Source organism: Poecilia reticulata, chromosome 7 (assembly GCF_904066995.2).
Source record: "Poecilia reticulata chromosome 7, P_reticulata-male-v2, whole genome shotgun sequence".
Classification (NCBI taxonomy): Eukaryota; Metazoa; Chordata; class Actinopteri; order Cyprinodontiformes; family Poeciliidae; genus Poecilia; species Poecilia reticulata.
The window spans coordinates 15927374-15952755 of record NC_088836.1 but is presented as its reverse complement, the minus strand read 5'-3'; the positions used below and the strand labels follow the sequence as shown (position 1 = coordinate 15952755).

The window sequence follows — 25382 nt, the reverse complement described above, 5'->3', positions numbered from 1 at the left end:
ATGGCCATAATTTGAAATGTCCTGTCACAATAAAGGAAGCGACACATAAGGGGGGCAGAAATAAATGATTTGTTTCTTTTAAGGTGAAAAGGCAAAGAGGAAAGCAGACAGAGATGTAACACATAGACTCTTCAGTTCCCTCTGTGACCCTGCAGCCTGATCATCGTGTGACTTTGTCCTGCTGTTTCTGACATTGACGGCATCAAGGGGTATAAAGTACCGACAGCAGTGGTCGATTGGTGCTGTGTAAGTGAAGGCCACTTTACAGGATGTTGGAGGATGAAGTGCTGGATAAGGGAAAATTGAGTACACTTTCCTCTTGTTCCTGTCTGCATGGACACCGTCAGCCTGCGAATACAAGACATGACAAATAAAAAAGTTTCATGCAATAATAAGGCAAAAAAAAACAAAAAAAAAGATATCAGGCAAATTAGTAATTTCTTGATGCATGTGGCTGAGCTTTCCATTAGGTTATAAAAGGTCTATAAAGGGAACAACAAATACAAAATGTCAAATAAGAAATAAAAACATCAGTCTGCAGTTTACGTGGATTAAATAAAACTGCATATGCGCCTTAAAGGATGTTCCACATTAACCTTCAGAAAAATCCGAAATGTCACTAATGTCAAAAATAACTACAATCTTTCACGTTAGCCAAAATAACTATAATGTCTGCTGATGTTTCCACATTCAGATGTTATATCAAACATGTGATCACACCATTGAACAAAACAGAAAATTAGCCGCTTAGCACTGTAAACAATTAACCTTTAAATTGAATTTAAAGCTTTCCTTTATCTAAGTGGAAAAAAGGCAAAACATAACCTTTGATAAAACTTTCATACACGGCTGTCAGCCATTTAACTAAAAATTGGAAAATAATTTAGGTTTTGGACTACCTATAGGGCATCATTCAGAATGGAAAAGTGTTTGCTTTTACCCTACGAGGCCATGGAGCTGCGAGACTCACTTCTGTGTAGATTTTCCATGTTTGTTCTTTGCTACTTTTTAAGACGATCAAATAATTATTTGATTAATTTATTTATTGAATCCCTTTGGATCTCTATAAAATTTTCATCTGGAAGGGTCACATTTGCTCTTTTGAAGTTGATCTCCAACACCGAGAGAGGGGGGGGGACAACTCTGGCTTGGATTAAATGAGTTGGGCAGACATAAGACTCCGAAGAGATCATCACACTCGATTAGGATTCAAAAATAGAAATTTGACATGAGATTACAAAAATCCCCCCCCCCCCACCCCCGATCCCACAGAGACGGATTGAAAAGTGCAGGATTTTGCATAATTTATTGGGAAAGCTGTAATCTATCCACCCGTGTGACCGTGCGGGGAGATATGGCTTTGTGTACAAGCCATTGATCATTCTGTGAATCAGAAACTGGACATTTTCACCGCACGGATGATGTCGGAGCTCCACATCTCTTTGCAGAGCTGAGACACAAAAAAAGGTCGTTATTTTGCGTCTCTTCCGTGTGAAACAGACAAGATGCTCTGTTTTTAGCTGATGCTTTTTATACTCTGATACCACAAAGACATTAAAAAAAGAAAAAAGATTTAAAAAAAAACAAAACCGGAGTTTTTTTTTTTGTTTGTTTGTTTTTTTTTTCCCATTCAGCAAGTTGAAGAGCGGTGTTGGATGAGATCCCCCGTTAACTGCGGATGTCCCTGACCAATTCAAGCGTCTTCCTGCTGAACGAGGTGGGATTTTTTTTTCCCCCTCTTTTCTTGACGCGTACAAATAACTACGCAGCTCGATTTCTTCTTAAAACAATTCTTGCATCCTGTAGTCGGTCTATGGCATGCAGACGTGAATGCGCGGTCACGATGGGAGCGTCTCTGTGTGGGTGGTCAGTGGCGCAAAAAGTGGGTATGCAGGGTATGCAACGCATAGGGGCGCAGCACCAGAGGGGGCGCCAAAACCCCGTCTGGAGGGGGCGGCGCGCCGATGATGTTTTCCCTTACACTAATGCGCGCCTTACGCTCCTTCACCTCGCACACATGAGGAGGTAAATGTAGCGAGTTTTACCCTTCACGTATCGTCGCCTCGGGGAGGGGGGGGGGGGGGGGGGGGGGTGCTGAGTGGGCGTCGCTCCTTCACCCTGACGTTCCGTCCCTCGGTCGGAGGGGGGGGGGGGGGGGGGGGGGGGGCGCCGATCTATGTTTTTGCATCCACCTGAATAATGTGTAGTTGCGCCACTGTGGGTGGTGATGAGTAAACGAGACAACCTGGCTGCACCGGGAGTCTTTCACTTTCTAATCTTGACTCCCATCGGGGCTGTCACAATGCCAGGTGAAATTAGGGCCAGATGAGCTGCCTTTAAAGGGATGGAGCGCAACAGATACACTCTCGCATGAGAAGTGTGTGGACACGGGTGGAGATATGTAATAACTCAGACTGTAATACGCTGTCAACTGTCATAAAGTGGATGTGTTTATAGAAAAGCATTCAGACGAATAATTTGTGAGCAATGGTTTGGAGAAAAAAACAACTGCTGATCAGTCACCCATTTGAGACTTAGTGCAGAGCGGCGGGAGAAAATCAAGATTATACAATCGCCAAATGCTTCACAAATTAGTATTATTCTTGCATGCGTATTGTTTAATTTATTCCTAAACAGGAACTGCACTTTCTCCAGGTAGCTATTTGCTCTAATGCTGAAACTTTCTTGGTGAATCACGTTGAACGGCATTCATAAGTGTATAAGTGTTAGAAGAAAAGAAAAAAAAGGTTTGATAACAGCTTAGATTCACATTTTCTCTTTCAGGACTTTTATTGGTCCTTTGTGTCATGAGTTGTAGATTGAGTAGGTCTCAAATATGACAGGCAGAGCTCAGCAAGTAGATGGTGAAAATTTAACAAAGACATTAAATAAACAAAAGCTTAAAAAAAACTGAGATCATGACACTTTGCTCATCAATTTTCAATTAGTGGCTTTACTTTGGCAGCATATTTAATTAGAAAACGAACACTCAGACATTTTTATAAAACAATTTTTAGAAACAATAGAATGGGTTTTGTTTATATTCGGAATAATAGTTGCCTCATTAACAATTAGTACAAATTTAATATAATCTCACTTTATATTAAATGGCATAAATAATATGATGGAGACTAATCAGTTCTTCAGCTATCTGCATTTACAGCAACTTTATGTCATTTTCCATATTGCATGAAATGACATCGGAGTAAAAAAGAGGGCTTGTACTGTGCCTTCTGAAGGATAATTAAAATGGTCGTGGCGAATATATTTTGAACACCAGAGCTGTGTATTATAACCTTTGAGTGCAGAGTTAAAGTACAGATCAGAAAATTTCCATATAGTGAAACTTTTTGCAACACTGAGGCATTACAAAGAACTAGAGTAGCAACTTTATTGTCCCAAAGAGGCAATTTGGTTTTGCAGACAGCAAAGAACAATTTGCAGGTAAATACGTAAAAAAAAATAAAAAAAATTGCAATAGTAGTAAATCACAACATCCATTTTGCACACAGTGCAATCACACACTACCACAGTTTGTGATGCATGTGGGAACCTGTCCTGTATGAATCTCTTGGGCCCTCAGGCCAGCAGGGGGCCATGGGCAGTTTTACCTCAGGCTGGCTCTGATTAGACATACTTTAAACTTTTGAATAAAGAATAAAAAGAACCACATCATCTGCACAACAATATGATGAAACAACAATGCAACAATTCGCTCCTCAAAAGACCTTTCATCTTATTTTTAGTAGGTTGCATCTTTTAGTGTTTCCTTTGAAACTCTGAGCTTAGTCACTTGCTTCAGATTTAATTTTCATTTATTTTATTATTATTATTATTATTTTTTTTTTTTTTACAAAACATCTTTACTATTATTTTATAGATTCTTGGTTTTCTTCATAGCACACAAAAAGCTGCTGTATCATTTTCAAAGTCAAAGCACAGATGCTTGCGGTTTGAAAACTAAATCCTGGTGCTGAGATAATCCACCATGGTAGACACCATCAGGGCATCCATCTGCATCTCTGTGAGCTTGTTTCCCCCCCAGAGGGCCTGGACTGTGTTAAAGGTGACGAAAAAGTCACCAACGATGACCTTACCCTGCTGCCAACTTGGAAAAGGTCCATCCTTTGCTTCGGTGTTTTTTGTGTTAGGCAAACTGCAGAGTCTCTGCGGTATGCTCTGTGTGACCTACTCACAGAGGTAGGATTTATTTTTAAAACTAAAAGGTACTCATTGGACTGCTTAGCATGTGAAAATATAAAATTATTTCACTTGAGTTTGTACTTTGATGAGATCATCTAAGGAGGTCCTGAAAACAATCCAGTTTTTTGCTTCTTTTTTTTTTTTTGCTTTTCAGTTTTACTCTGTCCAACTTGACAGAAAACATTTATATGGTTGTAAACATGTGATCGCATCTTCTGAATGTATTTAAAACAAAAGTCACAGGAAAAAAATAATCATACCAATAAGCATAAGATGTGAAAGACTCTTTTGAATATGAAACACATGGGCTAAAACATTTAACATGTGGAAGTTTCTCCTAAATATGTTAAACATGCTACTGAACTACAACATGCTAAACATGTAATAGTTTAGCATGTTAACACATCTGGTGAAAATGTTTCACATGTCAACGTTTTCCAACATCCGTGTTTCAAACACACATGGAAAAACTTTCCACATTTGTAATTTTGCGCTCAGCCTTTCATTAGCTGTTGTTTGAAGTACCTTTGCTGAAGCAAAGTAAATAGAAATGTGTTCATTTTTAGCTGAAGTTCACATCTCTGCTTCATGTTATTCCACGGATTTCCCCTGGGCTTCACATGTAATCTCATGAGCTTTATGTATGTCAAACATGTCATGTTACATTTCACATCTGGATGACACTCACCTGTCATCGCATGTTTCTTGCATGTTACCTTGACCATTTCAAACTAATTACTTTGTTAGTATAACAACCTGCATAATAAATTCAAAGATAACCTAGTGGAGAATTGTTTCTGTATTTACTGAAAATATTTGTCCTCATTATCTAGACCTTTTTATGTAAATTTAAATAATTTTATCTCCATTACGTCATGAAATATGCTGCGTTTGAAGTGATGCTCAGAGACTCTTGCAGTCACTTCAGTGGTTTCCAGGTCTGTTTACCTCCTCCCGCCTCTTGCTCTATGTGCTTCAAGCAGAGATCACATTCTGTACCTGCATGTCTGAGCCTATCAAGGGCTGAACATGCGCCACGAAAGGGCTTGGCAGCAGTCAGGTGTCATCTCCTTCTGCTCAAAAATCAAAAGGCAGCTCCCCCAGTGTCTTAAAATATCCCCTCATCCATAATGCACCAGCAGCATCTCTGCCCACAGAGGCGCTTCATTTGGGACAGCCTGACAGACATCTGCACTCAATGCTTGGTTGCAGCTCCTAAAGCTCCTGTCTCTCTCTCTATTCCTCTTTCTCTCTCTCTCTCTCTCCCTCTCTCCCCTTCTTTCTCTCGCTCTGCTTTTCTCCTGCTCAGTGCAAAGCAGAGTGAAGTTTAACTTTCCAAACTTCCTTCGTTCATTCATATTTTATTCGCATCTTCTGCTCACGCTGAATTTGAGGGGGTGCCTTATCCGTCTTGCTCTCCGTCTTTATTTTTTTCTTTCTCTCTGTTTCCCGCGACAATCTCAAATTAATTATGGATCTCGGCCTTGCTGGAGATTTTCCTCATCTCTTAAAACGTGTTGGTTTTGTGAGGTCACACAGATGGTGGCTGTCGGCATTTTAAACGTAACTTCCCATCTCCACGCATTACCCAAACCTCAAGTTGACAATCTGTGGAATTAGAAGAAGAAAAAATCAGTGCACACAAATTGCTGAAATTTCTTATCATGTCATCATTCTGGGAGGTAAAAGGAAAAGTTCAAATGAGTCTGAAACAACACCCTAATTAATACGAGGTGGAGTGGATTGAAATTTCTGTCAGAAACAGCCACTTGAGCGTCTCATGATTGTAATACGCTGTGCTGTTGTCAATCAGGACGGAGTCGTGAATGAACTCATGACACATTGTCACTGGACAGCCCCATTGGACGAAAAATGGAGAGTTTATTGCAAGTAGGGGAGTGGAGGAGAAGGGTGGGGAGGATGATGCGCTGAGCAGAGAGCGCCTCAGTGACGTAGCAAGAGACTCAGAGCCGAGAGTGGTGGAGAAAAGGAAGGGGGGTGCAAAGACAGAGAGAGGGATAGAATGCTTACCAGCACGCTACAGTACACTTCATTGTTACCCAAGAGAGAGCGCACACCATGACTGACTAGCAGAGAGGGCAGAGACACGGGGAGAGTGCTCTCCTACCTCCATCTGAGTAAGTACTGCTATCTCCTCAGAATCTGATCCGGCAACTGCTGAGACACCTACCAAAGCCGGAGAATACATCCACAATTGTTTTCTTGAAGGATGCCTGGTTAGATGTTTGTGAATCAGAAATTTGTCACGTCGTAAACTCTACTTTTTAAAAATTCCAGCCTCAAAGTTTGAGAGATTTTGAAGAAAGCGACGCCCAGCGTAATTCTGATGTGATTCGACCAAATGTGATGCACATCCAAATCCCTTGCCCTCGGCACTGACATTTCCGTAGAAAAGTCTGAGTTGCTCTAAAGCAGAAAAGGGCATTTGGAGAGCAGTTGTGTGGCACGGGAGCAGCGGTGGGAAGCTGTGGGGGCACTGGCTCGTGTTTTCTCCGGCAATGGGGGGAAGGAGTGCATTTGGGAATGTTAGGCTTCCTGTGCGAGGTCAATTAAATACTGCATGAGACAGAGCACTAAAAGCCTGTCCCGTGAGGAGCAAAGTGCTCTGTGTGTGTGTGTGTGTGCGTGTGTGTGCGTGTGTGTGTGTGTGTGTGTGTGTGTTGGTACATAAGTGTGCAAGCTTTGATTAAATTTGATGAAGCAGCAATGCTGAGATGACCAAAAAGCTCAATTACAGCAAAAAAAGGGGGTTTTATACAGGAACTGGGAACATATGTTGTTATGTGTTATAAACTAAGATAAACAACACTTGTACCTCTGCAATCAAACTGCAGTTTTATCCATTTATCCATTTCCTTTCCAGCAACATCGTTACTCAGAAAATGTGCGTGCACAGAAAATGTTTAAGGTCCATCGGTAAGAGCTGGAATGGTTGAATATGTAGGGCGTTCATTGCATATTAATAAGGCTGACATTCCCACAGTTAGCTCAGCCCACGAGTCAAGACGCACCAATTAGGCCTGACTCAAACCCAGAGCCCGAACCAGGTCAGCGCTGAACAAACGTGTGATTTAATTAAGCATTTGACTGGAATCCTGCTCTCCAGGTAGACAGACTCTATGTGGGTTAGCTTCAGGCTCTGCTTTGAAGCAGCATGGTGAAGTCAGTTTGAGGGATCCCCTGAGGAGTAGAGGAGGCTACGAATGCGCAGTGTAGTCAACAAGGCAGCATTTGACAGTGAATTGAAGAAGAAAGATTTCTGACCAGATTTTCTTCATCCTGCTCCACTTCCTCCATCGCATCCAAGCTTCTCTTCCTCAACCTGTCTGAGATAAGAAACGTCTCTCTACCGTCATACCCGTCTGTAGTGCTTTTGTGACCAGCTACCTATTTTACAAGATCCTAGTAATATATATACTAAAACACATTTATAAATTAGTCATCACTTGGAAGTAAAATGGCTGCAGGGAGAGCGTATTGTGAAGTTACATTAGAGCAGGAGGAGGGTGGAGCTGCTGAGGACAGTGTGGAGTATCAATCTGGGTGGCTCTGGTATTGATCCGCTCTGCCCTACTCTGGTTGCACTCTTCCCTGCGAGGCTCTGAAACATGCACCTCTGTCAGAGATGCTGCCTCAGCTGCTGCTGCTGCTGCATGCAAGCTAGATTTAGGGATTTTTTCACAAGTGCACATGCATGAAAAGTGGTCTTCTGATGTAGAGAAGAAACTTAAGGTACACAGATTGAGGGTTTTTTTTTTTTTGGCAGGGACCTGTCAATTTAAAATTTCTTTTTCACTGTATCACATTTTCTGTAGTTTTTTGTTGTTGTTGTTGTTTGTGGTAATAGTTTTCAATTCAAGAGAAAAACAAAAAAATATTCTCATGTGTCCATCAAAGCATGTAATGTTTTTTTTTTTGTTGTTTTTTTTTTACAAAATTCTCTGTTCGTCAGTGGCTTTTTGGTTGAAAATGCTGCATCTTTTGTGTTTAGACGCTTTGTATTGGAGAAGGATTTTAGTTGTCAGTGTTTGATCTGATAATACACAATCAGAGATGACTGAGGAAAAATTAACTCTTGAGTGTTTGTTGTTGCTGCCCTGCTGTAAGTGCAAAGATCTGAAATTGCTTCCAGACAACACATTTTCACGGCCATGAATTGATTGTGAAAGGAGGAGCTGAATGCTTGGAGAAATATGTGCTCATGTTGGGCCACTCCAACAGATTTAGCCTGACACACCACTCTACCATAATTTTTATTAAGTCATCTTGTTACATCTACACATAGGATCTCTAGATTTTATGAAAATGTTTATGAACATAAACATAATTTATGTTTATGTGACTCCCAACAATTGGCCCAAAATGCAGTGGAAAGGACCATTTATATAAATAGAAAAATAATAACAGAGGCTGGTTTTATTTATTTATTTATTTATTTTTGTTATTTTAGACCACATTACGTTTGGTTAAAATTGAGACCAAAAATGACTCTTTGGACGACATACAGTGCCCACCCAGAGTTTGAAAGTTCATGAAATAGCATAATCCTCTGTGCTATTTTTCAGGTTGGAGTTATCTTTGCCTCTCCAGGACTAGTTTCTGGGACCCACTAATCTGGATTAATAATAAGTAAAGAAACAAAGAGACTTATCTAATACAGGTAATATATAGTATGTTATATTTTATATACTACCAGCTCATAGTCCTTAAAGAGACACTTGCATAGAAGCATATATAAATCCTATTGTGCAAACAAAACAAAACATATTTAGGTCGCAACAATATTAGTTTAAATAAGTCTGAACTTTTGTACAAACCAGAACATTTCATCAGAAGTCGTCGTTTTCAGCAGTATGTCACCAACAGACTCATACAAGCGAAAGAAAAAACATGTTTTGTAATGGTAACCATGAGATTTTTGTTTTTTTTTAAGTCCACCTTGCTCACTGTGCCTATTTCAAAAGAGGATCCCACCTCCATAGTCGGCATAAATGTCTCTGGGTTTGTCTGTTCTCATTGAGTTCTCACTCAATCCGGCTTCAGAACAACTGTAGCTGAGCCGACCTCAAATCTGCTTCCTCCTACTTGGAGGCATTCATGAAAACTCAGTGAACTTTGACAATCCTCAGCCATCTTCTCCCCACTGCTGGCCCCCAGTCTGTGGCGGTAGGAGGAGTGTAAGTAAAGCAGAGGAGAGCTATATTTAGAACCACTGAACAGCAAAGACAAAACACACAAAAAAGGGAAAAGTCTCCTGCAAACCTGTCATCCTCTGTTCTAATAAATTAGCTGTAGCATTGCCACTATTGTCACTCATCGTAAATAGCTGAAAATACTTGGAATAATTAGCACCAGAAAGATAGATACATTTTTTTTTAAACTAATCACTTGTGTTTCAAATCTGTGTTGCCCCACTTTCTGTTTTTCCTTTGTATTCATTCTATTTTTGCCTCTGCTGGCCACTGCCTGCTGCCTTGTGCATACTGATACACTAATGATGAAAATATAGCCACCATATCATCTCTGATCCAGAGGGATCTGCGAGGCGAGTTGTTGCAATAATAATGTGCTGCTGCTGCTGTGTGTGTGTGTGTGTGTGTGGGGGGGGGGGTGCGTGTGTGTGTGTGTGTGTGCGTGTGCGTGAGTGCTTGCCTGCTCGCTTCCCTTTAATTTTGAAAAGCCACGCAGAAATGTATCGCCCTGAGATATTTTCTACTAAAAGCCTTGCTAGAGTGCACTTAATTCATAAGTAGTCAAAGTTGAATGAGGGTTAGAGCCTGTGCAGGAGTGTATTTTTTCCAGCGTGGACCCCAAAGCGGAGGGTCTCTCAGTGCCTGAGGCGACCAGACGAGCAGGCATGCAGCCTGGGCCAGGCGGCCTGGAACTGTAAGGATGTTTTCCATAATGGATACCTCTCTGCTGGCTTATTACCACTACTGATGGACTCAACATGGTTGTCTCTTGACTCACCACCGCATTTCTGATTTGTAGACTTACGCATCACCTTTCTGTCAGTAGGATGTTGCAGGGCAGGCAGACAGTTTGCTCTCCATGAGTCCCTGTTTGCGTATCCTCAACCATGTCATTAAACCTAGTTTATTTTATTTTTCATCCTGTAAAAATGAGTCACTAACCTTGAACTGGATCCACAGTTTGTTTCTGAAGCATTTTGTGGCTGTGCTTCCTGTAGAACTTTGGTAAAGGTTTGAAAAGATAATAAACCTTAACACTGTGGCATCTAAATGATCTTTGTTGGTATTAGTGGATAACAGTGGTGTGCTTGAGTACACACTGACTGATAAATTGGAAATAATTTGGCCCAGTTTATCTTGCACAGCAGAGCTTTGTGTTATCCAAAGCAGATAAATGTTGGGTTCCTCAAAGCTCCAACTGGGACCAATATCCAATAACTAAATTTTATAAAAAATACAGTTAACATATGAATTCTGATTACATCACTTCTTGTTTCTATTTCAGCACATTACATGTGGACGATGCAAAATGTCTCCAAATGAATGAAGAAAAGACTAAAATTATTGATTTGACTCAATGAGACTAAAAATCACAGACCAGGAAAAACGCCTATAGGTGTGATGTGTACTCATACCAAAATTAACATACACACAAAGTTTATTACTGGTTGCCATGTTCTGTGGGTAAGTTATTGTATCACAGATCTCAGTGAAAGATCATTTTGAAAAATCAGGCAGGCAGCTGCAGCTCATCCCATATATGCCTGCCTGGATCGTCACCCAAACCAGGAAAATGGATGATGTTAGGTCAGTCTGTCTACCTGGAGTCAGGCATGAAAAGTAAATCTTGCTTTTGGTTTATAAAGCAGTGAATGTCCTCAAGCCTAAAAACCTTTCAGAGCTGCTTGTCAGGTATGAACCACATAGATCCCTCAGGTCTTTAAATATGATCTCCACTCAATGTTCTCAAAACTAAAACTAAACAGGAGACGAAGCATTTAGTTCCTAAATGCTCTGGAACAACCTCCTCGAAAACCCGAGGTATGCAGAAACAGTTGGATCCATTAAATTAGGATGGAAAACATTATTTCTTTCTCATTATGTTGAACTTTACTCTTCTTCATTACTTTTGTTGTATTTTCTGTTTTTGAGGTGGTTTCACATTTTTTAACCCCACACAAAATATTTTGAAGTACCTCGTACTTCAAAATTTCAATGGTACAATGCAGATGCAAGCCTGCCTTTTCTTCATGCATGTACTTAGCATCTCTTGACCTTCTGGTGTAGAAATGATTCAACTCCATATGAACCTTAACAGTTATGGCGCTTTTGTGAAACCTAAGTTATGAGGGAGCGACTTGTGCAATAGAAACATGAGGAGACTTTCCTTTTCCTGACACGTCTAGGATGTAAAGATTTCCACGGGTGTACACAAAACAGTGCTGCAGTCAGAGCATCAATTTTCCATGGGAAATGAGTATTGAGGCAGCGCAGCAATGGCTGTGAAGCACTTATCCTGAGCGCGCCTCCCTCCCTCTGCCTCCCTCTCTCGCTGTGCTCCCCTCACTGTAACCACGGCCGGAGGGGAGGAGGTTTCTGCTGTTTTTCTGTGCCATGGGGAGAGGAGAGCACTGGCAGCAGAATCATGTCTGCCTCCGACTCGAGTGCTACAGGACTGATCAACAAGGTACGCTCCTAACGCTGCCTCCGTTTCTGTAGAGGACAATCTCCCTGCATGCAAACTCAGCTTTTTCGTCCACGAGTCTTCTAAATGGCTGCTCAGAGACATTCAGAGGACTTCACCGCTGTTTCGGCAGAAGTGTGCACGGGTTCAGTCACTTTGCCTGCATCTCCCCCCTTGTGTCTCTCCTTCACCTCCCCCCTGTTCTTCACCCAATGTTGACATGCTGCACCGAACACATGCAACTGGTTTTATCACGCTTACTGTGTTCAGCTTGAACTGTAGCATTTCACTGGGATTGCGACTCACTGGGCGGCCCATCTGTTGAACATCATCAATTTGGATCAATAGTTTGTTTTAAAAGTCCATCTCTCAGCTAGGAATGTGTTTTGAGTCGACAGAGAGCCGTGTGGCTCCTATCCCACTGAGGGTCAGTACATCTGGACTGAAAGAGATTACAGGCATAAAATTGCACATACCACTGTTGTACAGCTTGCTGATATCCTGGAACATGTACAACCTCCTTGGGATAAATATGTGTCTTTGTCTGTCTGTCTGTCTGTCTGTATTTATTTATTTATTTATTATAATATTTTCAGTTATCCTTTTATTTGTACCGTTTTGTTTTTGAACACTCATTGGATGTCACAAGCGGCATAAAGCTAAGTTTTATATTGTTTATGTTATGTTTTAGTAATTTTGTGTATCCTTAACCTTATTTTTCATTTTCTCTGTTTTTGTGAGTGTTATTTTAATGTATTGCCATAATAATTGTTCTAAATTTACTGTGGTTATTCAAGACCGTACCATCTGTCCTGCTTTGCTCATTTTTGTCTTCTTTTATATGCCAGTATTGTAATTTTTCAGCTCATGTTTTAATTTACTATCTGTAGCTTTTTTTTTTCCTTTTTTACTCTATTAAAGCTCCAGTTTTTGTCAGTGTTTCAGCTAAGCCTATACCTGTGGCTTTGCATGTGTTTCATAAAATTATGATAGATACTCAACAACAAAGTGCCATTATTTATATTCTACTTATATGTCTGACCACCATTTTTACTTGTTGCATTACAGAGTCTTAGTAAAACCCATTAGATTAAACACAAACTCAGCCAGTGTCGTGAAAATAAACATGCAAACATGCATTGCTGTCTGTCTTACTTGTTAGTGATATGAATGTGCTGCCCTCTGCTGGTGGAGATCTATAACTGCTGCAGCGTCATCATCTCGTGTTTCAGTCTCTGGTGGGATTTCCAGCATGTGAGGGTTTTCTCATTATCAGTATGTTTCCTCCAAACCTCTAACAGCTCATGAAGTAACATATCTGTGGACTAAACGATTAATATAGTCCCTAAATCCTTGAACATATGCATCTTGGCATATGTTAAATTTTTTGTAAAAGATTTAATAGTCTGACAGTTGTGTTTATTTCTACCTGTGTGGACTATATGCTGAAGCTTTGAATACCTAATGTGATGTGTGATGTTGCTTTTACACATCATTTTAAAGCCTATTTGCTGCTGAAACTGACTGTATTATGTATCCCTGCATTTGAATTTCGCTTTGTATGGAAGACCAAAAGCGATTAAACCAGACCACTAGAAACTTGGATGCACTGTTGACGCGTTGCTTGCACATAAGCAAGACAATGTTGATGAGTTACTTTTGCTTTGTTTACATGTGAATACTTGATGGGTATTTGTCAGCCAAACAACACACAATGTGTTTTTGATACACATGGTTTCCCATACCCTGTGCACCTGAATGCAGGAATATTAGCATAACCAGATTCATTGTGTGTTGTTTGCACCTGTATACCCTTAAGTTTTCACGCATAATCAACAAAAAAACTGTAAAAAGCTGCATGTTTTTGTAACCAATGGAATTCTGAAATATTTTTTTTATCATATACTCAAAATTTAATGCTGTATTGTTTTAGAAGTATGCTACTACAGTCAAAAATGAAGTTATTTAAAAAGCTTTTAACACATTTTACCTACATTTTCAGTAACCATGGATACAGCAGTCCTAAATGAATAAATACTCATGAATATCAAAGCCAAAGAAAGAAAATAGAAGGCACAACTCACCTGGTTACCTGAGCTAAAACATCTTGAGAAAGACAAATTTTATGGTTAAAAGTTTAGAGTAAAGTTGGTTAGTGTGATAAATTATCTCCTTTCAACGTAACAAGTAATTATTTTTTACCTGAACATGTTTGTCTGTGGGCTGCACAGTGGCGCAGTTGGTAGACCTGTTGCCTTGCAGCAAGAAGGTTCTGGGTTTGATTTCCAGCCCCGGTCTTTCTTCATGGAGTTTGCATGTTCTCCCTGTGCATGCGTGGGTTTTCTCCAGGTATTCCGGTTTCCTCCCACAGTCCAAAAAACATGACTGTCAGGTTAATTGGCCTCTCCAAATTGACCCTAGGTGTGAGTGTGTGTGTGCATGGTTGTTTGTCCTGTGTGTCTCTGTGTTGCCCTGCGACAGACTGGCGACCTGTCCAGGGTGACCCCACCTCTCGCCCGGAACGTTAGCTGGAGATGGGCACCAGCAACCCTCCTGACCCCACTGAGGGACAAGGGTGTAAAGACAAAGGATGGATGTTTGTCTGTGAAACACACACACATCATTCATCAGCAATGACTCTTTATACTTTAGTTAATTTTGCTATTCATGAAATAATCAGGGGTTTATTCTTAACATTTTGTATTTTTTATTTAATTCACAAGGTCAAAATTCAACATTCAGGCTCACACTTTCAGCTAAGTTTTTGTGGATCCTCTAGATATTTAACTTGTCAACAAGGACCTGACTGCCTAGGCCAGGGGTGGGCAACTCCAGGCCTCGAGAGCTGGTCTCCTGCAACTTTTAGATGTGTCTCTACTTCAACACACCTGAGTCAAATAATGAGGTCGTTAGCAGGACTCTGAAGAACTTGACTGCTTTTAGGAGGTGATTCAGCTGTTGGATTCAAGTGTGTTGGATCAGGGAGACATGTAAGAGTTGCAGGACACTGGCCCTTGAGGACCAGGATAGCCCACCTCTGAAGAACCCCTGGTTTAGAGTGAGCGGAGGGGGGATTTGTTGGAGCGCACTCATCAACCCTCATCTGCAATCCTCAGGAAAATGGGAAAGCCAACGAACTCATTAAAGATCTGGAAACTATATTTGTACATTTCCACAACTTGAGGAAGCTCTAACCAATTACAGAGTCGACGGTGATCAGTTCAGACAAAAGGTTTTCCAGATGTGCAACCATGACTAATGTGAAACAAATTCTTCTCGTCTGTGGATGCAGAGGTTGCCAACCAACAAAGAAGTCCTTGTTTCAAAATTAAATCCCTAAAGCTGATCTGAAATTTTCAGCTGAGATAAAGATTGAACTATTTGACCACGATGGCAATAAATATCTTTTAAAGAAAACAAACAAATACTTTTAAAACTAAGAACACAATGTCAACTGTCAAGCATGGTGGCAGCAGAATCATTCTGAGGGGCTGCTTCTCTGCTAGCTGTAGTGATTCAATATTTGTGGAGTAACAAAGGAGTGCTACGTACAAATTCTTCTAAGTGATTGTTTCACTTGAACAGTGATTTCAAACACACGTCTAAAGCAGCTTTGGGATGGACCAGGCAGACTACTGCAACGGCCTATTCAAAACCTTGGCATGTCCTCAAATAAGCGTTTCAAGAATATGCCTAGGAAAGTTGTTGGTTTTAACTAAATCAGTCATTTCTGATGAAAGTGGTCAAACCTTCGAGGATAACTAAGTTGGAAATCCTTTTAATGGTTACAAACAGAGCGGTCAAGGCAAAGAGCTTTAGGAGATTTACTCGTTCATCATTTTTATGCAGGGTAAAAATGATGAACGATGAGGTGATTTCCTTCAGATCTTTGGGATTTGAGCCATGCCAAAAATAACAAGGCAGAACATTTTTATCTTGAATAAAGTCCCTTTTTTCCTCTCTTCTAATGGACTCTGTTCCATCTACAAATGGCTCTCATATATAAATAATTCCAAAATCCTTTGCTTTAGATTTTTGCTCAAACTGTTTTGGGGGCACTTGGCGGTATCAAAGAGCTGCAGCTGAACAGGAGGAGGGAAGAGGCACAACGTGAGCCAGACGTGACGAAAAGGGTCAAATAAACCTTTTAAGATACTTTATTTGGCTTATTATAAGTTTGCTCACTTCTAAATATGATGTTGGTGTGAGAGGATGAGTAAGGTGAGGTTTGTGTTTTAATTATTAATCAATATAAAGGGACAGATCTCAGGATCTCTCCAGCACTTTCTATTGTCCTTTATTCTTTCTTGCAAAGGTTATTTATTGGCTCACAAAGAATTTTTGTACTGAAACCATTAAAAAAAAAAAAAAAAACAGTAAAACTATAAAATGCCAAATAGTGTTTTTTTTTTACACTCAACCTTTTTGGGCACAGACTGGATTTCTTCCAATACATGTTGAAGCAGATAAAAAGGGAAGGTTGTGCCTGTTGTTAGTGTTGCAGTACTCATGAACATCATGTTCCCACGGGAAGGGCTGCTTTGGAAAGCTACAAGAAAGGACAAGCAGGTGCAGGGACAGGTATACGATGGGACAGGCATGGAGGACTCGGATTATCTGTGTGAAGCGGTACATTCGTTATTTTCCTGTTACTCTAATAAAATTATAAGCAATTCCTGCCGGATGTTGCATTGAAACGGGTTCATCTCTTCCTTCAGGTCACCTCTGAGAGTTTTATTTTTATTTTTTTTACATTTTCTCTCTCCCTGTCCAGGGTTCAGCTGATTCCTACGCTAGTCGACCCTCTGATTCCGACCTGTCCCTGGAGGAAGACCAGGAGGCGTCTCGGCGTGAAGCCGAGCGCCAGGCTCAGCTGCAGCTGGAAAGAGCCAAGGTAAGAGGCTCAAATTTATGTTAATCCCTTAAAAATCAGTAGTACCAGAACTCTACTTTGGTGTTAAGTCTTCTACGTCTATGGAGCCCAAAGGACTGCTGGAAACTGCTTCACATACTTGTCGTCAACAGTCCAAGCCGGTGGCATTTGCAGTGAAAACCAATGTGAGTTACTGTGGGGCCCTTGATGAAGATTGTCCGGTCCAAGGTGCTGCTATCAACTTTGAAACCAAAGACTTTCTGCACATAAAAGAGGTAGGAAACATTCAAACTCAACATGACAACAATCCATGGTAAATTAATCTTTAGATATAATGTTAAGCCATTGTGCAATTTCCTTTCCTGCAGAAATATAACAATGACTGGTGGATTGGTCGGCTAGTGAAAGAAGGGGCAGACATTACATTTATCCCGAGCCCAGTGAAACTGGAGGCCATGAGGATAAAACAAGAACAAAAAGCAGCTGCCAGGTCAAAACACACACGGCCCTCGTGGATTTGTTTGCTGCCACTCTGTATTTCTGAGTTTCTCTGCCCTGATTTTTACCAGCTCGCTCTGCAGTACACACTGAAAACTTTTCAAAGCTATAAATAGCTCTTGCTCATGTGTTGAGCTTTTTTTGGAGCTCTCCAAATTGCCTCCTGAGGGGATTCATCACGCATAATAAAGTTTTGCATTATGTCGCTCTGCAGGAAAGGAGGGAACGCATCATCGGGAGGCTGGAGGTCCACCCCTCCATCTGCAGGTAAGGGGGACAGGAAGAGCTGCGTTTCGTTTCTCGTCTGCTGGAACTTGGTGATCCCCATAGGTCAGATTTATATATGCAGTAGTGAAAAGGCTCGTTTTAAAATAACGCCAATGAAAGGAAATAACATTTGGAATGACATTCATGAGAATGACTCTGGGGTCCTCTGGACTTGATAAAGTCTTTGCTCGCGTGAAACAAAGATTTTGCACAAACTAGTAGAAAGTCACTTTTTTTGGTTAAGAACCATTTTCTAATTGTGACGAATGATCAGCTTAATCACACCCGGCAACTTCACAGAAAACTACAGAACTCAATATTTACGTTATAGATCTGTAAATGGACCATCTCTGCAAGAGCCTGCTGGTCTCATGATGACATGTTAGAGTTTTTGGAGTCTTCTTTTAGCATCCTTGTGATCTGCTTTTAGGATAAACTTGCTTGGATGACCATGTTGGCAGCCATTTTGACAACATGTTCAGAGCTTATAAACTATTATCCGATACAATCACAAGTCTATGTTCATTTGAAACCTCTTTGAATCCTATATACTTGTATGCTAATCCAATATTCTGTCTAAGCTAGGACTTTTAAACTACACGTCTGAGGTTTAAACAAGACAAACTCCTTAGAATACTGAGTAGCAATGTTCCCATCCTCTGTTGTTCTCATAGTGACCCTCCATGAATTTAGCCCATTTAGCAGGGAACAACTGTTGGGTCAAAATTTTTCTTACATTTTAGAGAAAGTTTTAAAATGTCTTTTTAGCTGTTTTTGCTTGGTTTCGTTACTTGGTGTTTTACAATATTGTTTTATAATTTATGTTAGATATTGTACGTTCAGAGTTGTTAGAAATGCACATGGACCCTAATATTTTTACCTGAATGTAAAAGCCATCCATCCAACACGGACTCTCTGGGTATTTTATTTACTTATGGCTTTGTATCCTCTGCTTTTTTCCTCATAAATCATGTTTAATGTTAATTGTATTTATCCTAAAAGCCAAACAGAAGCAGAAACAGGTATGTTTGTCCTTTTCCTTTCTTGCCTCTTTGTATTTTTTATTTTCTTTTACTTTGCAATTCATACTCTGCTACTGAGTGCACAGCCAACCAATTTTTAACAAATTATCTCCTGGAGTGTGTTTCCATTCACTTCAGCGATTCTGTGCTCTCCCGTCCTCCACCCCCTGCCTGCGTTTGTGACCTCTGCAGACGGAACATGTTCCTCCCTATGACGTGGTTCCCTCCATGAGGCCCGTGGTGCTGGTGGGCCCTTCACTGAAAGGCTATGAAGTGAGTTGATTACCCACTGAGTTATCTGCTTTCACTGTGCAAAAGCTGTTAGAGAGAAAAATAGGGCAGACATCTTGAGACTTCAAAACTACAACGTCAATGACTCCCAGTTGGGACGTTTTCGCAACACTGACTTTGCAGTTCACGTTATCGCCTTCATTACAAAAGACTTTATTAAGATTAAAACAAGCAGTGAGCAAAACAAAAATATGCAGGCCTTTGTAGACTATGCATCTCATAAATGTTCCATTTAGATAGGTGGTGAAGCATACTTATTAAATTGGAGAAACGGTGCTGTAGCATTGCTTTAAACACTTATACGATCAACCTGTAAGGCTTTGCTGTCACAGATCGAGAAACAGGGTTTTAGAAATAGTTGCTCTGATGTAAGTGAGGTTAAGGACTCCCTCTCTCAGAGCTCAAGTTTTGGAGTTCTTGAAGTTGTCAACTACGAAACCACTTGTTGCCACTTGCCATAAAGGAACAAATCCCTCAACTAACTTACAGGCCGTTTGAGAGTTTTCTTGCACCCATTATCGACCCAAAGAATGACGCAGACAATCTGCACAATTTGAGTAGCATGTTCTGTTGTCTTTCCTATTTTGTAGAGTAGTTTACAGAAATTGGCCTCTGTAATATATTTTTTCCCATAGGAAAGATGCAATTGTGGATTACTACTTAGAAGTCCTCTAGCCACTGTGTTCAACCTAGAAGAGATGTGTAATTTGTCACTTTAAATTTAAAGAAGAGGCATTGTTTGGGGTACCAAAAAAATAAATACATTTCCATGTAAATGTATGCAACGCTTCATAAATCATCTGCAGAACACCAAAATAACTGTAACCCTGAAATGTACCAGACACATTCAATTGTGTTTGAGCTCAGTCTGTTGGAATGTTGCTTCAGTCAAAAATGGACTGGGTTTTCAGATCCAGTGGGATTTCTTTTTTTTTTTTTTTTTTTTTTGGTTGTTTATCCAGAATTATCCAATGAACAGCGATACTAAACATTGGAGTCACATTCTCCAAAGACTGCTGCCTCTCAGATCAGCTAAACCAATATGTCTCCTCATATATCCTAACTCAGTTCGTATTAGAACATTACATCACAGACAGTCGCACTGTGTATGAAACCTATAAAAACACATTGCTGACTCTCCTCTGAATCCTTCAGCATGGAATGAGTCTGTGTTTGAGTATGTTGAAATGCAAGGCGAGTGGTGTGTTTCTGAGCCTCTGTGTTTTTCTCTCTGCCCTGATCTCTCCGCTGTGATCTCGCACACTGCATGCCAAGCCGTCTGTGTTTGTGTGCATGTGTGTGAAATATTTATGCATTGCAGTGGTGCGATGTGCTTCGGGGATGCTCCGGTGGTGAACACCAGCTTGCCTCCCTCTCCCTCTTGTTCTCATTCTCTCCGCTTTGTCTCACTTGTACATATTGCATGCAGCCACTCCTTGATGCTCTTCCACATTAACTCCTTTCTCTCCTCTCTGAACCCCCTCTTGTGGTCACTCCATTTCTCTGCGTCAGAGTGGAAGAGCAGTGCCATCTAAAAGCCATCGATATTTTCTGCAACTGCTGGAAATTAGACCGTGATGATGCCGCCTTAGAAAAATCCAGAATGATGTCACGTTGAAACATTTTTTTTTGTTTTAGAACTACAGCTTTAGGGTTGTCCCTACTTTAGTTGAAATGTCCATTAATTGTCCGTAACATATCAACGCTAAAACTCGTGGAGCTTCAAGGTAATGACGGTGAAACTCATTGCTGAAGTGAATGTGGCCACCTAACATCCAAAGCTTTCTAATAAGTACAATAAAATCTGTTCATTTACATGTATGGTTATTTGTATCTCATTAAGTTATTCAAACATGTATTGTAGTAACATTATGTAGTCATATAACATTAGCTTACCATGGTAACTAACTACATTAACTTTTTTTTTCAACTAAAACACATTTTAGTTGGGTAGATGTCCATGTTTTTTGGGTTAAATGTCTTTTTCTTACTGAGAACAGCCCCAGAGCCTCAAGCGGTCCATTTCTCACAGCTTCAGACAAAATTCACATTTATTGACAATTATTATTTTTACTTGAGCAGGCCTACTAGCCTAAAATTAAAAGACAAAATCAAGGAATATATTTACAGTCCAGTGAAAACAATATTTGTACCAGCGTCTAACGATCTGGAACGTGATTGCAATGAGAAAGAGAACAAAGCCTTACAAACCAGACGAAGATATGATACGTTGTGTCTTCGTTGTGTTATTAGAGCAATTGTCTTCTGACTCCTTTGCACTTTGTTTCTCATAGGTGACTGACATGATGCAGAAAGCCTTGTTTGACTTCCTAAAGCACAGATTTGTCGACAGGTGAGCACGGCTGTCTCTGCTGCACACACTGTGTCTGGGTTCATTGTGGTGTTCTGCCTATCACGTTTCATGGTGGCTAGGATACAGCATGATGAAGAATTATTTTTAGCTCCCTGAGAGTACAGTTTCACTCCTTTGAAATGGAACGGTAGTGGATAAGATGTGATAAGACGCTCCTTCCTCAGGATCACCATTACACGGGTGACCGCTGATCTGTCCCTGGCAAAGCGCTCGGTGCTGAACAAGAAGGCCATAATGGAGAGATCCAACACTCGCTCTAGTCTGGGTAAGTAACGAGAAAAGCTGCCTTCAATCTTTTTGGTGGTGAATGGAGATCAATAAGAGCTAAGAATAGATACCTCCACTGACTCTTGAGTTAAAAATAGATTCCAGTAAATGTTGTTTTTTGTTTTTTTCTTTTTTTTCTGGTTTGCTCTCAGCTGAAGTCCAGAGTGAGATAGAGAGGATCTTTGAGTTGGCAAAGTCTCTTCAGCTGGTCGTCCTGGATGCAGATACCATCAACCATCCAGCCCAGCTCCTCAAAACATCTCTGGCTCCCATCATCGTCTATGTTAAAGTTTCATCACCCAAAGTACAGTAAAGCCTGCATTGTGTTTTGAAAAAGGATCAATCAAAACAGGTTTATGGCGAACCAGTCTGATTTAATATGGAAGTAAACAGTCAGCTGCTTTGATTTGAATTGATTTAGTGAGACCAATGTTTCTTAAAAAAAAAAAGTAATCATTGTCTTTGATTCATCCTACAGGTTCTTCAGAGGCTGATAAAGTCTCGAGGGAAGTCCCAAAGCAAGCACCTCAATGTCCAGATGATGGCCGGAGACAAGCTGGCTCAGTGTCCTCCTGTATGTCCCTCTGTTTTCATTTCAATCTAAGTCCATCTGTTTTATTTAAAAAGGCACAGCACACACATTAACAAGCAAACAGCCAAATGTACATGAGCAATCCAACAGACTAGTTTCCATCACTAGTTCCAGTGTCTGATGTGAGAAAAGACACAGAAACAAAACTAAAGAGAGTTTTATAAAGTACTTTTTGTGCTTTTGGTCCTTCAGGAGATGTTTGACGTAACCCTGGATGAGAATCAGCTGGAAGAAGCCTGCGACCACCTCGCGGAGTACCTGGAAATTTACTGGCGAGCTACACATCTCCCTTGCTCTGCCCCAGTTAATCCCTTACAGGACCAGAATATGGTCACCCCCCCTTCAGCCAACTCCAGTCAGCAGGTACAAACACACAGCCGACTAAAATGTTAAACTTATATTGAAGTTCCATTAATTAGCTTCACCTTCTCTCCTTTTTTGTCCAAAACAGTTTTCAGAGACTCAAGAGTTGATAGAATGATCCCAGCCTCAGATGCAGGTGAGCAGAAAATAATGTTTTTGTTTGTTTGAATGTTTTTTGGGCGGGGGGTTTATGAGTTAAACCATGTGTCATTTATTTATATTTTATAATTTCATTCATCCAAAAAAAGTTGTTTTAAATAGGGTCCTGTGGAGTTGCAATAAGAAATCTGTTATCTGGTCAAGATGGCAGCTGTGATTAGAACATAGAAAGGAACTATAGGACTGTGATGTGTTAGACATCTGTCTTCATGGATTTCACTATAAATGTCCCAAAATTCAGAATAAAGGTTGATGCTGCACAAAAATTTATAACAGATGCAAAGTAACAGTGAACCGAAATAAAACTTTCTGTTATTGTGCTTATGTATGAGGCTGGACCAAAATGCAAGCCAGTATCTTGGAGACAAATAATGAAATAAGTTTTAATAGTTTCAAAACAACTTACAGAAATACAGAGGTAAACACAAGGGGAGACAGGGTGACAGAAACTATAAACATTATCTCACTAAAATAACTAAGAACAGATTGACTTAAAGTAAGACAGAAATAGATGTTCATTTGATTTAAACAAAGAACTAAAGTCAAACACAGGCAACAAATGATCAAAAATATAAACCCAGAAAAATTCCCAAAACAACCCAAGATCCAGACACTTTAGACAGGAGTGATCCTGAAATGCCAGAAAACTGCTTTGCAACTGGATCCCTATGATTTCTTATCTAAATCAAGATCATTATTCGCTGCATGCAAGACCCTACTTAAAAAGATTTTTCATCAAGTGATTTATTTTCTTCCTCAGAAATTCCTTAGTAACATTTTTAGTTAAGAAAACGTTACTTAACAAAAACTTGTGGAAAGCAAATGAGGACGAATGAGAGTAGTTCTCTCATCAAAGCCGGACTAAAGGTTAAAGAATTTGTCTAAACACGCACATTTGTGTGTGTGTGTGCGTGTGTGCGTGCGTGCGTGCGTGTGTGTGTGTGTGTGTGTGTGTTTCTTTTTCTGCAGGTGCAGCCTGTGCTGTCGGCTGGGGTCAGAACAGTCAGGACATGGAGAACAGGGACCACCAGGGGGCAGCAGCGTTCCTCCTCTCATCAAAGCCAGCCATCACCTTCTCCACATGTGGAGCAAAGAGAAGAGCAGGGTCCATGCAAAAGGGTGAAAGAGCAGAAGTGTGGTGAGCTGGGATAGGAGGAGAAATATTCCACAGAGGGAGGAAGATGCACCCACCTGCAGCCTCACTGCTGCCCCAGGGGCCAGGCATCCCTGCTCCCACCGTCAACCGATAACTCAGGGCCGCTTTCTGCCGCTGCAAAAGCACCGGTTTACAGAAACCAGGGGAACAGTGCAGTCGCTGTTCACCTCCTTACCACCAATCCTCCCGTGTCATACTTTCTCCAATTCAGACGGTGAAAAAATAAAAAATAAAAATAAAATCCCTAATATCCATGAAAGATGAGCCAGCCCATGAGTGTCTGTAGCTGTCTGAAGCACACAAAGGCTGATTCATCTCTCACTGGAGATGCATCACACATCTAAGGGGCTGCTGAGGTATGTTAAGTCCATGATACCACTGGCACAGAAAAGCTGTTAGCACATCAGCTGGTTTCCAGTGCAGGGCTCTTAGGGTTTAATGTCTGATTCACCTTGCTTCCTTGCGGGTGCAAGGAGTGACAGAAAATCTATTATGTATGTCTTCCATGTCTGCAGCTTTAAGTGAGCTGCCATTTTAAATGTTTAACTAAAATGCTTCCTTAAAAGTACGTTTGCTCCTGTCAGAGTCATTCCAGTATCACATTTGCATGGAGACACATTTGGGGGGGGGGTGGGTGGGGCGGGGGAACTGCGATTTTGTCTTCCTTTATCCTCTTACTTTCCACTCCTGGTTTATCCAGGATTCTTCTTTCTGTCTGCCCTTGTACTAAAACAGTCTATACAACTATCTGTTACACATGTATTTGCTCTGAGTATACCAAATGCATATCTCTACATGTAGCTTTTATGCAAATAATGTATAACAAACACTGATAGCACACGTTTTCTACGTCTTTGCCACTGCTGGCGAATGTATGTTAAGTCCGGTGTGTTGGTTGAGGAAAGAGTCCTTACGGTAAAAGACGCAGGCAGCTGAAGTCCAGCCCTGGGATTGTAACTTTTTCCTTTAACTAATAAAATCAGATGGAAATTGGTCACATTTAGTTTTAAATCTAAAATAAATTAATCCACTGATTGTAGTCACATTGTCCCTCCCCAAAAAGTAAAGATGTTTGTGTAACAATGACAGTCATCAAATACTTATAGGTATGTTATTTATTAAATAAATGAACTTATGATGCATGGGAAGCTGTAGTCAGTGGTGGTTCTGGATGCAATATGGCTAAACCCAGAGGAGCAGCGTCTGTCATTTCTGACCAAAATGTGTTTTGCATTTCCAGAAACTCCACTGGTTGAAGCTCAACATGTTACCAACACATTTATTCATATTTATTCAATATTTTAGGTAATTTTATTCACAGAATTATATTGTTACGTTATTGATTAAGTTTGTGAATTTCTAATATTTCTGCATGAACTAAACCTAAGACAGTATATTCTCACACAAGTCCAAATGAGAGATACGCAGAATCAAGTTTGTGTAAATTTAACCACTACTGATGAAAATGTACTTTGCTGCTGATATTAAGCTTTAAGATTTGCACAGAAAGGAATTATATATTTTTTTCATAATGATGATCATGCAATCTTGTATTAATTAAGTAGGAATAAAATCAAATCTGATTGTGACAAGACATTCATAGGATTTAGGACTGAATGGTGAAGCTCTGCAAGTAAAAC

General features: G+C 40.4%; 1 protein-coding gene across 2 annotated transcripts; it reads left to right on the top strand.

The window, feature by feature from the left end:
* Positions 1–1636: 1636 nt before the first annotated feature.
* cacnb3b (calcium channel, voltage-dependent, beta 3b) lies at positions 1637–24369 on the top strand. 2 transcript variants are annotated; one of them, XM_081608979.1, is made up of 14 exons: positions 1637–1717; positions 16655–16774; positions 16906–17028; positions 17122–17243; positions 17466–17518; positions 18521–18540; positions 18733–18813; positions 21126–21184; positions 21370–21470; positions 21625–21776; positions 21951–22046; positions 22257–22427; positions 22516–22563; positions 23556–24369. In XM_081608979.1, exons 1-13 carry the CDS (start codon positions 1679–1681, stop codon positions 22543–22545), a joined length of 1167 nt encoding a protein of 388 aa, XP_081465105.1. In that variant the 5' UTR covers positions 1637–1678; the 3' UTR covers positions 22546–22563; positions 23556–24369. The 2 variants fall into 2 exon arrangements, with proteins under 2 accessions (XP_081465105.1, XP_008411807.1); XM_008413585.3 differs by lacking the exon at positions 1637–1717 and adding an exon at positions 11270–11883.
* Positions 24370–25382: the final 1013 nt, after the last annotated feature.